The 11,902-nt window shown below is 50.8% G+C and overlaps 5 protein-coding genes across 5 annotated transcripts; 2 read left to right on the top strand and 3 right to left on the bottom strand.

The window, feature by feature from the left end:
• Nucleotides 1-815: 815 nt before the first annotated feature.
• J4E82_004315 (uncharacterized protein) lies at nucleotides 816-2,168 on the bottom strand (the record flags this gene model as incomplete). The annotated part of the gene is made up of 3 exons (XM_051730594.1): nucleotides 816-1,475; nucleotides 1,539-1,748; nucleotides 1,803-2,168. The coding sequence occupies 3 exons, from the start codon at nucleotides 2,166-2,168 to the stop codon at nucleotides 816-818; spliced, it is 1,236 nt and encodes a 411-aa protein (XP_051589643.1).
• Nucleotides 2,169-3,572: 1,404 nt separating this feature from the next.
• Nucleotides 3,573-4,788, top strand: J4E82_004314 (uncharacterized protein; the record flags this gene model as incomplete). The annotated part of the gene is made up of 2 exons (XM_051730593.1): nucleotides 3,573-3,601; nucleotides 3,774-4,788. The coding sequence occupies 2 exons, from the start codon at nucleotides 3,573-3,575 to the stop codon at nucleotides 4,786-4,788; spliced, it is 1,044 nt and encodes a 347-aa protein (XP_051589642.1).
• Nucleotides 4,789-5,053: 265 nt separating this feature from the next.
• Nucleotides 5,054-6,030, bottom strand: J4E82_004313 (uncharacterized protein; the record flags this gene model as incomplete). The annotated part of the gene is made up of 2 exons (XM_051730592.1): nucleotides 5,054-5,324; nucleotides 5,384-6,030. The coding sequence occupies 2 exons, from the start codon at nucleotides 6,028-6,030 to the stop codon at nucleotides 5,054-5,056; spliced, it is 918 nt and encodes a 305-aa protein (XP_051589641.1).
• Nucleotides 6,031-6,908: 878 nt separating this feature from the next.
• Nucleotides 6,909-8,625, top strand: J4E82_004312 (uncharacterized protein; the record flags this gene model as incomplete). Its single annotated transcript, XM_051730591.1, has 4 exons — nucleotides 6,909-7,001; nucleotides 7,062-7,286; nucleotides 7,338-8,404; nucleotides 8,472-8,625. The coding sequence occupies 4 exons, from the start codon at nucleotides 6,909-6,911 to the stop codon at nucleotides 8,623-8,625; spliced, it is 1,539 nt and encodes a 512-aa protein (XP_051589640.1).
• A 101-nt stretch (nucleotides 8,626-8,726) lies between these two features.
• J4E82_004311 (uncharacterized protein) lies at nucleotides 8,727-11,272 on the bottom strand (the record flags this gene model as incomplete). The annotated part of the gene is made up of 2 exons (XM_051730590.1): nucleotides 8,727-11,077; nucleotides 11,269-11,272. 2 exons carry the CDS (start codon nucleotides 11,270-11,272, stop codon nucleotides 8,727-8,729), a joined length of 2,355 nt encoding a protein of 784 aa, XP_051589639.1.
• Between the last annotated feature and the right edge of the window lie 630 nt (nucleotides 11,273-11,902).

Here is an 11,902-nt window from a genome sequence, read left to right as displayed (position 1 = left end):
GTTGAAAGTGTATATAAAAGTCGAAGAGTATTAGAGGTAGTTGGTAGATTGCTGTCCAAAGAAAAGAGTTAAGGAAGGTAGAAGCTATTTGTATAGTGATATCAGAAATAAAGAAAGGCACCAAAGACCGTTTGCTCAGGCGTCAGGTGTGGAATTACGCCATTGTCTTCGTCTCTCACCCGTAGAATAAGCGCATGATGTAGTCTGGAGGCAGAGTTAGCGAGCTCTGCAAACGGCCTCCATTCAGAGAAGGAGCGACTATCGGTGACGGTTTTTACGAACGAAGAGGCGGTGCAGGAGCGCCGAAATGTCAGAGAAAGAGGCGGTGGTAGTGCGGCCTAACACATCATCATTTGCCTTGGTTGAAGAGATGGACAATGAGACGTAAACTGGTTGACAAGGAGCGCCTTGGGTATCTCCTTAAAATTTATATACTTTTGTGTTTGCTCGTAAAGTACGCACAACACGAGCAAGCTGTTTCCATAGTATCACGCTCACAGATTCCCCTGGCGAAAGTTCACTTGTCTTGCTGTCTCTGTACCGCTATACATGACATCACTATGTAATCTGCGTCTCGAGCATGTTTTTGTGCAGCAAAAAGACATATTGCCACACTCGAGGTATCCGCGGTGTACGTTCACCGAATACAGGGAAAGACAAGACAGGCAAGAATTGACAATAGACATTGGGCAATCAAATAGAGGCTACTATGTTAATATCATGGCCATGAGCCTTGATGGAATCGTGCGTAGTTTACTCACCTGACACATCCTCATCGTCTTCTAACCAAATGTAATCATCGTGTCGATATGTTCCTACTCTGAGAACAAACTTTCAAGTATCATACCATATGCTTCCGCCGCCTGTACAAGTTCATCTTGACTCAACATCTCATCCGGCGTGTGTGCGACTTCAATCGTTCCGGTGCCAAACAAATATCTCTTCTCCACCTGTGGCAGACTCGGAATATCTGTACCATAGAAAACAGGGGCTACCTCCAAACCCTCGACATCGGTATCGAGAATAGGTGCGGGGTACGTAGTATTCGAGAAACGAACATCGAATGTAGCGTTTTCTGCCTTCGCGCGAGCAACAATGGGTGAAAGCATTCCTGCCATCATGTCCTGGACAACGTCGACTGCATCGTCTTCGCTGCGAGCGATACGAACAACGATACTAGCATTCGCGTGTTCAGGCACAACGTTACCCGCAACCCCGCCTGCAATAACGCCAGCATTGAGAGTTGTGGCGCCGAGTAGCTCGCTTCTAGGAAGAGCCGGCTCGAGCATGTTAAGTGCAACGATGGCTTCGGTTAGATAGTTGATAGCGCTTACACCAAGCCAAGGGTAGGCGGAGTGAGAGGATTTGCCCAGAACATCCAGGTCCACGCGTAAACTGCCCTTGTGTCCACTAGCCAGTTTGCCTTCTGTTGGCTCGCCGAAAATACCTGCACGGAAAGTTGTGTTCGAAGCATACTGTAACGGTGAAGCCACAAAGTCAGTACGTGCTTCACATGCATTTGGTACAGTTGGGCTTACTTGTGCAAATGCTTTCATTCCGGCGCCACCAGTCTCTTCGGAGACAACGAACAACATGCCAAGACTAGGGGTGTCGGTCCGTGACTGAAAGAACTTGTGTGATGCAACGATCATAGTTGCTACGGGGCCTTTTGCGTCGACCGTTCCACGACCGAAGTGATAGACTGTGCCATTTTCTTCTCTGCGCTCGAAAGGGTAAAATGGCGGCACCTGGTTCTACGTTAGGACTTGCTACCTGTTACATGTCATGCCATGTATACTGACCGTATCAATATGGCTAGTGATCAAGACCTCTGGCCAAACACCTTCGTCTTTCAGCTCCTGTGGATAGGCGAATACATTGAAAGTGCCGGTGTCTCCAACAGGAACTTCCTCGACGTAGTACCCCAAGTTCGACAGGTATTCCGATAAGAACTCTGCACCTTCCACTTCATCTCCGGATATGGACGGGATGTTGACTAACTCCTCATGAAGGCTAAATAATTCGTCCGTCTCCTCGGCAGTAAGGGTCACCGAACTTGATGCCGATGGGCTGGCAGAGCTTACAGCTGATGGCGATACCGAAGCTTGGGGTGCTGCAATGGCTGATCTCAGGAATACTAGAGCTACGAGAGACTTGATAGAGACCATGTTGACAGTTGTTATGGACGCTAATGCTTTGAACCTGTCGCTGTGTCATGCAAAATCGAGGGAATGCATCTACCTTTATATTTTGAGCGTAACCCTGCAAAGACAGGACTTATCTTCCAAGCCATACTCAGGCCTTCCGCTCTAATCATAACCCGCATTGCCTCAACTTCTCGAACGACAGGGTTGGATGCAAGATTTGATCCTTAATAGTTGGCATACGTCGCTCGGCATTTGGTACATCACTCCTCGGTAGGCAAAACACCGTTTTCTAGTTGGAGCCAAGAGGAGCTACCTCTATGAAATGCATTCGAGACTGTTTCACTGGACTGTCAGTGAAGATCGACGAACTACAAGCATAAGCCAAGGAACTCGTTGCCCGCCAAGAAAGCTGGTTTGGTACTCGAAAGAAGATAGCTGATTTACGTAACCTGTGCCGCAGATTTATGTTCACGATAGTTGCTTTCCCCCACTGCACGGACAAAAGCGGGATGATGTCAACGGCGACAACGGCTGCAAATGCGGGGTGGTTAGCTGTTGTCGAGCTCCTGGTAATGATAAGCGGTCTCTTGGCAGCCATGGCAGCATAAGAAGCGTCTTGGAGTTTTCTGCATCGTATCATATCGGATAGTTGCAAGATCAGTGCCGTAGACGCGGTAGAAGTATCGGACATAGGCGCTATGGAGACAAGACAGACGCAGTGGGGCCTCAAACGCAATTTCATAACGAGACGAGAGAAACAGTCGCTGGCTACATGCTTTGCGATATAGATCGGAATAGAATCAAATTCCATGTCTGCGCAATTTGGTATGAGAAGGGGCCGTGATGATGTTGGGACGATTCGGAGCCACTCCCACTGGTAAGGACACTTTCATGGTTAGGTCTGGTTGAACATACCCAAGTGAGGGACCTGTTGACCTGGTCAATTCAAAATTCTGAGAAGTACAGAGACAGCTGAAGAATGCGACCAATTCGGAAAGTTGATGTGTTGTTGGTGGTAGTGGTGGTGGTGGTTGGTGCTGCTCAGGCGTTGTCCGATCAGTACGCGTTCGCAACGCGGGTTCGAGAAAGTCGCGACAGTGAACATCACCTGGATGATGCCTAAGTATTGCACAACCACTAGGATCTGAGTTTGCACGAGTCCGGTGTCTTGAGACATATTTCCTAGACGTGATTAGTCTGTTCTCCCAGCAGCTGACATTTGGGAGCTCACACACAAAGGACCGAAAGCGGATAGCGCGCCGCTCTTGACCGACTGACGTACATCCCATGGATCATCTGGCTGAGCCACTCCACACCTCCGCCCGCGTATCCGTGAGGCTTGAGCTTTCGCTACCTGCAAGTCTCGGGCCTGCATCTATCACCTAAACACCGACATCTCAAGAAGACACCCCAACAACTGCGACCATGTTCGGCTTTGTCGCAGACGGTTTGACGTAAGTGTACCCCGCCCCCGCAGTCAGGTATCAATTCGCGAGCAAGCTTTGAAGCCTAGCATGATATCGCGAGCTCCACCGCTTGCGTTCCCGAAGCTCGCATGACTCCGATATGCAGTGTTTCTTTTTTGCTGCGATATATTCAAAGATCACCTAGCTAATCATGCTACAGCGTCGCAACTACAGTCTTCTTTCCTATCTTCGCGTCCTACAAAGCTCTCCACACCTCAGATCCAGCCCTCCTCGCACCCTGGCTGATCTACTTCGTCGTCCTTTCAGCCTGCACCGCCGTGGAAAACACATTCGACTTCATCCTTAGCTGGGTGCCCTTCTATTCATGGATTCGCTTCTTCGCACACCTATACCTGATCCTGCCTGGTTCGCAGGGCGCAGGCTACCTGTACCAGGAGTACATGGAACCTTTTCTCTACCACCATGAGCGCGAAATCGACGAGTTCATTACCCAGAGTCATGATCGCGCCAAGTCAGCAGGTATAGCATACGTCGAGATGGGTATTGAGTGGGTAAAGGTCAACGTGTTGGGCTTTGCACCCAGGAAGCCCGACTCACCGAGGCCCGATGGACAGACGTACGCGCAAAACCTCATGAGCAGGTTCCAGATGCCGTCAGCAAGGGGCAGTAATGATCTATACGGGCTGGTCAACCAGGCGCTCAGCGGAGCCAGTGCGCTTTATGGTGCTGCCGGTACCGCAGGTACAAGAGACGCGCAAGCCTCGGACCTGAGCCGTGGTGCAGGAAACCTCGTCCCCGACTCTATCCGCAACAACGACGACCGACTAAACTACGTAACGTCACAACGTCAGCGTCTCGAGACCCTTCTACAAGCATTCGACCGCGAGCAAGATAACATCCGCTCACAGCAAACTGGTGGAAACAGATACCATGAAGTTAACAGGAGTACCGGAAGCCTTTCTGGTAGCCTGTCTCGCAATAGGAGCGAAGCCGAATTCGACAGGATTGAGCGCGACGAATTGAGCTCAGGCTCCGACCGACCACCGTACCCCATCACACCGCCCGCACTAGGCCGAAGGACAAGCAGTGGTTGGATGCCGTGGAACTGGCAGCGTCAGGAACAGCCTCGGGACGATCCACTTGCATACGGCAGGGAGCCGAGCGATATCAGGAACAGATCGAGGGCTTCGGGTTTCGATCTAGGCGATCGCTAAAAGAACCCCTGGCGCACAAAATCTGTGATACGACCACAGTATCACGCGGCGTTTGGGTAAGACACTAGATAGCATTCTGCTAGGCTTCACGACTATGATGAAGCGGTATATATTTGGTATCACAATTCTTGAGCATGAGTTGGGACGGGTTGTCCTGATGATCTTACAACCTATCTATACATCCACACTTGGTTTATGTGCACTCATTACGCCTGCAAATGCGTCTACCTTTTTCCTATGTGTTCCAACACATTCTCGAGCCAAACTACAATTTGACTTCTTTGTATGGGTATCTGGCGCTGTCGTCCTTTCTCAGCACTATCTTCCTCTTCTTCTTGGTGCTCACATGCTCCACCCATATTTCCTTTGTCATCTTGTTCGTGAACTCCCTGATGAAGCGTGGGTCCCAGAGTTCAGAAGCAATACCCAAGTCTTTACAGCATCGCATCAAGGCGTTGGATTTGCAGCCTTCGGTCGCAGTGGGAATACCGTCAGGGTCGAAGTACTGTTGCTCGCCACGGGCAATGGAAACGAGTCTGATTTTTCGTTAGCATAGATGCAGAAGAATTGCCAAAGGGTGGGCAGAGAAACATACCGTCCTTGGACAATGAGTCCATATTCCCTCGTCACCAGCTTTCCAGTAACGATACTCTCGCCTCTTGGTGCTAAGCCCCAACCTCCTGGCCCGAATGCCTTGTTCAATATCCGCCTGTACTTGATCTCGGGCAAGTATATGATACCGTCTGGCTTCACCTCGACATCGTCCTGTGTAATGGGCGCGAGCAGCGTGTCCGACTGCTCTGGTGTGAAAGATATGCTGCCAAGGCCATGGTACGAGCGAGTCCAGTCTATGGCTGGTACGCCTTCTAGCTCGGGAGGTGCATCGGACAGTCCCTCGGTAAGCGAACGTTGTTTTTGGGCTGCTGATGCTGCGGTTTCTGCGGTGCTGTTGCGTGTGGTGGGCACGGGAGGCTCTTTCGCAGGAAATGAGGGAGTTACTGTCCGTTGTGGGGTTGCTGAGGTTGTGGGCTTTGACGCAGTTGACGTTGAAGTCGCAGGTTTCGCAGCTGTCGAAGTGCTAGTCGTGGTTGCCGCTGCTGCTTTAGGTGCAGTCGCGTATGCGGCGCAGATGCGGGATGAAGAGAAGCTTCGTTTTTGTGTCCGGCTGGCGATTGATGATGCTCTGGATGACGAAGCAGAGAAAAGAGCCGAAAGGCCTCTGCGAGCGGGTGTGGCTGCCATTATAGAAGCGCAAGGGTGTGCGGGGTTCGATTTGTTGCTCTTGACGGACCTCGATGCCCCAACGCGAAGTCACGATCTGATAGGCGCACGGGCCAGGCCTTCCTATGCGAATGCGATCGCTTCCAGCAGCCCACACCAAAACCCGTCTTGGTCCAGGAGCCATTACACACTAAGAACGATCGCCTTCTTTGACCAATCGCATCAACTTCCAGTTGCATTACGCCTATCGCCATATCCTCCACTGGTCTTCGCGTTCGAGCTTGATGCATCTGTTCCTTTCGCTAGATCTCATACATCCAATGCCAATCTCCTTCATCGGATTTGGTCTCCAGACACGACTCGTCCTTGGTGTCTGCCTGAACGCGCACGCGTGTGCGAGTTGGGATAATGTAACCATGCAGATCACCCGGTTTCCCCACAGTTAGATGGGCATCGCTACCGTATGCACCGTATAAATTCAATTCTCCGAAGGATCGGACCATGAAACTGGAACGGACGAATGTGTCCTGTGTCCTGCGCAGTACAAACAGCTGCTGTGCCTTGTTCCCGACCTTCCGACAGGGTAGATTTCGGACAAACTCGATAATCCTTGAACCGGACGACTATCGTGGATGAAACCATGTGTGAATGCCTAAGTCGCTACAAATGCCCCATTAGGTGTGACCTTGAACTACTCGAGGCGATCATTTGACCCTGGCTACCCACCCCGACGTCAACGGTACTAGGCGAGCTGACAAGCCACCCATCGACGTATGAAACGCGTCAACCTATTCCGCTTCTTTTAGTGCGAGAATGGAGGAGCTTGTACCTCGTTCCTACTTAAGGCTTGCTCGTGCCCTGCATTTAGATCATCCCATGGTGGCTGAAGTCTAGGCATCATGGCTTCTACATCAGCAAAGGGTCCTACAGGACTCTCCAAACTCTTGAACATCACTTCGGCATCGCAAATTGTTGGCGCTCTACTTGGTTTTGTAAGTGTTGTTATGCGTGATCGAAACTTACGAAAAAGGACATCCGCTAATGTGCGACAGCTGGTTGTTCGCTTCGTTGCCAGAGCCATCTACCGCGTATACTTCCACCCCCTCAGACATTTCCCAGGGCCCAAATTAAACGCTGCGACGCGCATCCCGTTCCACATCGCGATCTGGAAAGGGACAAGGGACAAGCTCTTCCAAGACTTGCACCGAAAGTACGGCCACATCGTCCGGGTCAATCACGATGAGCTGAGTGTCACGGATCCAAATGCCTGGAAAGATGTAAGTGTCACATTTCATAATGCACACAATTACCGGCTAATAAAGTCCTAGATCTATGGTCATGGCACGAAAGGCACTGCCGGGTCTGTCCCTCACAAAGACTGGTTCAAGTACGGTAGCTCGCCCAACGGTGCGGTCAGTATCATTCTCGCCCGCGACCAAGACCATAGTCGCCAACGCAAGATCTTCACCCCCGCGTTCTCAGACCGTGCGCTCAAACAACAGGAACCGCTCTTCGTCAAATACGTAGACAAACTTGTTACTCGGTTGAGACAAACGGTCGAGAACAACCCGAATGAGAAGCTGGACATGGTTCGTCTCTATAACTTCTGCACATTCGATGTCATGGGCGATTTGACTTTCGGAGAACCGCTGCACATGCTTGATAAGGGCGATTACGATCCCTGGGTCAGCACCATCTTTGCAAGTCTCAAGGTGGGATCTTACTTGAGTGTGATGATGGCATATCCTTGGTTATGGAGGGCTTTCAAGAAATATGTACCTGAGTCTGTGAACAAGAGGAGGATGGATCACTTCAACCACTCCGTAACGCGCGTCACAAAACGCCTCGATAAGGGTCGAGATACCGAGGGTGTCGACCTCTGGGATCTTGTGTTGGGCCAAAAGGAGGGACGAGGCTTGACCAGAGGAGAGATGGATGCGAACTCGTCTATTTTCATGATTGCCGGAACTGAGACAACGGCTACCCTGGTATCAGGGTTGACGTACTTGCTTCTGCGTAACCCTGAATGCATGGAGAAGCTCAACGACGAGATACGTGGCGCCTTTGCCAGTGATGCTGATATGACCATGGAACAGCTCGCCGCGCTGCCGTATCTAGCATCATGCCTTAAGGAAGCTTTCCGTCTTTACCCACCGGTTCCACTAGGACTTCCGCGCCTTACACCGCAGGACGGCAGCACTGTCGTGGGCCAATTTATACCACCCGGCGTGGTTCTGAGCATCCCTCAACACGCGATGTATACACACGAGAAGAACTTCAAAAGACCTTTTGAGTTTCTTCCACAAAGATGGTTGGGTGACCCCGAGTTTGATGCCGACGAGAGGCAGTGCCTTCAGCCATTCTCTATTGGATCTAGAGATTGCCTCGGTAAGAAGTAAGTCAAAACCTTGTCATCTTTTAGTGTGTATTTCTTGTAGATCAGACGCTAACCATTGGTGAAGCATGGCATATCACGAGATGCGTCTTATAATCGCCAAAACCTTGTATAACTTCGATATCGAGCTTTGCCCCGAGAGCAACAACTGGGAAGAACAGGCGACCTACATTCTCTGGGAGAAGAAGCCTCTGGTTTGCAAACTGAGGCCAGTCAACTAGAAGAAGTCCGTAGTACGAACATGACGAAAGCCAATAGAATCATGAATTATATATGTAGTTTTACCCTTTGGGTTTCTCTTATCACACCCTCTTCTTGCTCTTCAAATACCAACATCCTCCACGCGCAAAAGCCCAGATCCCATGCCCGCGACAGCCCATGTACCGAACTTCAAATTTGGATTCCAAGCGAGTGCTGTAATAGCAGTTTGCTCTTCGAAGATACTGATGGACCTTCCAACTTCTGGGTTTCTTCTCTTGGTAGCTGCACTGGTGTGCGCAATGCCTGTTTGACCTGCTTTGTAACCCTCGGTGATGCGGACGAGAGGTTGGGAAAGTATTTCTTGGGGTACCTTCTTGGCCTCATCAGCAGACGCCCCCACTTGCGGTTCTGATGTGGCGTCATTGTTCGACTGCTCAACTGGCCCTCCTTCGGCCGCCACAACATCTGCATCAGTCGGCTTGACTAGCATCCGCTCCATCGGTCCTCTCCATTCGTGTACGAACCATTTCTGCTGCCATGGCATGATTTTGTAGTTTGTGATACGCATGATCGGGTTGCTTGTTTGAACATCTCCATCGGTTCCACCGACAAGTACACCGGGGTGTACCGGGCTTGTCGCGACTCTAGTGATACTATTTTCTAGTCGCATGCTGTACAAGTTGTGGTAGTAGCGACGTATGGGTGTGTGTCTTAGGATATAGTGTTCGTCTGGCATGACAAAAGACTGTGTATGCTCATGCCAGGCTTGCGCTAGACATAGTGTGCGACCGCGTATTGAAACAACAGTATCAGCAGTCGGACTTCTTATGTCAATGAGGCGCGCAAATCCATCTGCGGTACTTATAGACAGAAACTGAGGATTAGATGGCCATCCGGATGATATCGTGAGAATGTATGTGTCGGCTACTTGCTGATAAAACCAAGGTCTTGGACTGTAATTGTTGGCCTCGGACGCTGCGAGCGTTCCTGGATGGGTCAAGGACCAGATACCGACAGTACCTGCCGCTGTCGCAACTGCGAGCGTAGTCCCCGACAACCAGTGTAAACAGGAAGGTACTGTTTGAGGAAATGAGACTTCAAACGCTGCGTGCGTAACGTGAAGATAAGTAGGGGCGTGTAGGTCAGGCTCAGAAACCGGAGCGGATACATCTAATACACGCACTCGTCCATCCGACCAAAGGCAGGCGAGTATGCCTATGTGTGTGTTTCTCCGACCATCCGAATTTCGATTGTCGTCTGTCGCTGCGATCGGGCACCATCTTAGTTGTTTCGGCGCGCCCCAGTCAGCGCAGATAACAAGCTCAAGTCTAGGCTCTGTCTTTGCATTCAAGAAGCCTTCGTCTTCGGCTTGGAACGCCCATATCTGAATACACGCAGGAAACGGCTGAGTAGGGTTGAAGGCAGGTGCTTTTGGCTGCTCCATTGGCTTGGGCTGGTCCTCGCTCGTCAGTCTCTGCTCAACAGCAACAGCGAGATATTGGGTATTGCTGTCTTCATTGCTCGCCCATTGAGCATCCTGTATCCATGAGCCGAAATTGAAGAGCCAACCGCGTCTATCTTGACTTGCTGGGAATGGTTTCGCAATGTTCATGTACGAACCTTTCGCCAATGTGTTGACTTGGGGCGTGTTCACGGGTCCAGCTAGCACGTTCACAGTCTCCAGCCCTGGTGTCATCATGTACTCTTTGGCCTCATCCTTGGTCAATGTTTTCGTTCTTTGGGCTCTTGCAAAAGCGGACTTTCCAGTATCGGCATACCATGTCCTCAATGCTTCACTCTCCTTTTCCCTAGCACCGCTAACTTCGAAGAAGCTTCTTCTTAAGCTGCCGACATCAGCGTCGTCGGAACTGACCTTGGCGAAACTTCGAATGGGGAATGTTTCCTGTGGAAACCAGTAGTCGCGTGAGGCCAGGACGGGCTTGAGATGCGCTGCATCTGGACCGAATAGATTTTTTAATCGTGGCTCATGACCACCAATCTTATCGAAGTCGGGGATACCACGCGTCCGCAACTGGGCGTCGGCATCCACAGGACGTACCTTAACACCACTGCCTTTAGCGAACGTTACGGGTGAGGGAATGTTGTCTGTGAGTTTCTTAGCGCGTCGGACTGCCGGGGTGGTTGGCACAGCGCGAACAGCCTTCGGTCCACGCGCGTTGCGTCTTGGAGGCCCCGTAGAATCCTCATCGGAATCGTCGTCTTCCTCTTCCTCCGATACATCTTCATCCTCTTCCGCTACCTCTTCATCTTCGTCATACTCAAGTTCACCATCCTGGGCATCTGGCATGAAGGCGTCGCCATCGTCGTCGTCATCGTCATCGCCCTGGAAGGCTGGGGTCTGCGTGCCAGAAGGCACGGAGCCATCCTCATCCTCATCAAGGAACGAGTATTCTTCTCCGACGCGATAGGACTTGAGTTGTTTGCCTCGCGACTGCCGGGGTGACGAATGGTCTAATGCGAGCGTCAGTGCTGTCCAGTCACGTTGGAGACGCAAGCAAGGTCGCCAAATACAGCACTAGCTCCGAGTGTATTTCTTCACCCAGAGGTCTAACAAGCTCAGAATGCTGAGAATACCACAAGCAGACTGAAGAAGCTCTGATCAAACAACATGGAATCTCACATGTGAAGGTCTTAGTACATACCCATAGGTGTTTCGAGCTATCAGGCGTGCTGCTTTGTGGTCACAGATTGGGTAGAGAAAGAGCGCGTCGGACGCGACCAGAAAACCAGCCCCACCATCAGTGGAGAGCACAGACCCACATGACCCCGCACCACGTCCAAAATTCTGCAATGCAAACACGCCTTTTCACATGGTGCGGATTAGCTCGACGGCGCGGCTGGCATCTACAAAGAAACAATATATTTCCAACAAATCTTGATCTTTCCATCAAAACGAATCACTTCGGGTAAGCTCAATTCACCTGCCTCGTCAATACACACCAGCTAACAACCCCATCGTGGTATGGTCTAGTGGTATGACGTCGCGTTGTGGCTGGCGGACACCTAGTGTCCCGATCCAGATCCGCGCCAGCCTGGGTTCGAGTACGTTCATCCGCACATTGTCGGTCCTGAGACATCTCTAACATGTCTACAGTTCCCAGTACCGCCAATAAATTGCGACATTCTTTTTTTTGCTCCTGGCCCGTCACTCAACGAACAAGATGTAAACTCCATGCGCTCTCTTTTTGCTAATGTAGATGTTATTTGCGTAGGAGTGCAGTGAATAGATGAAAAGTGTGCTTTTCTTTCTCAAGTCTACCTACGAGACAAACACAT

The sequence above is a fragment of the Alternaria postmessia genome (genome assembly GCF_024291825.1).
Source record: "Alternaria postmessia strain BMP 2775 chromosome Unknown scaffold_20, whole genome shotgun sequence".
NCBI lineage: Eukaryota > Fungi > Ascomycota > Dothideomycetes > Pleosporales > Pleosporaceae > Alternaria > Alternaria postmessia.
The sequence above is the reverse complement of the archived record's forward strand: the minus strand, read 5'-3'. Positions and strand labels throughout refer to the sequence as shown.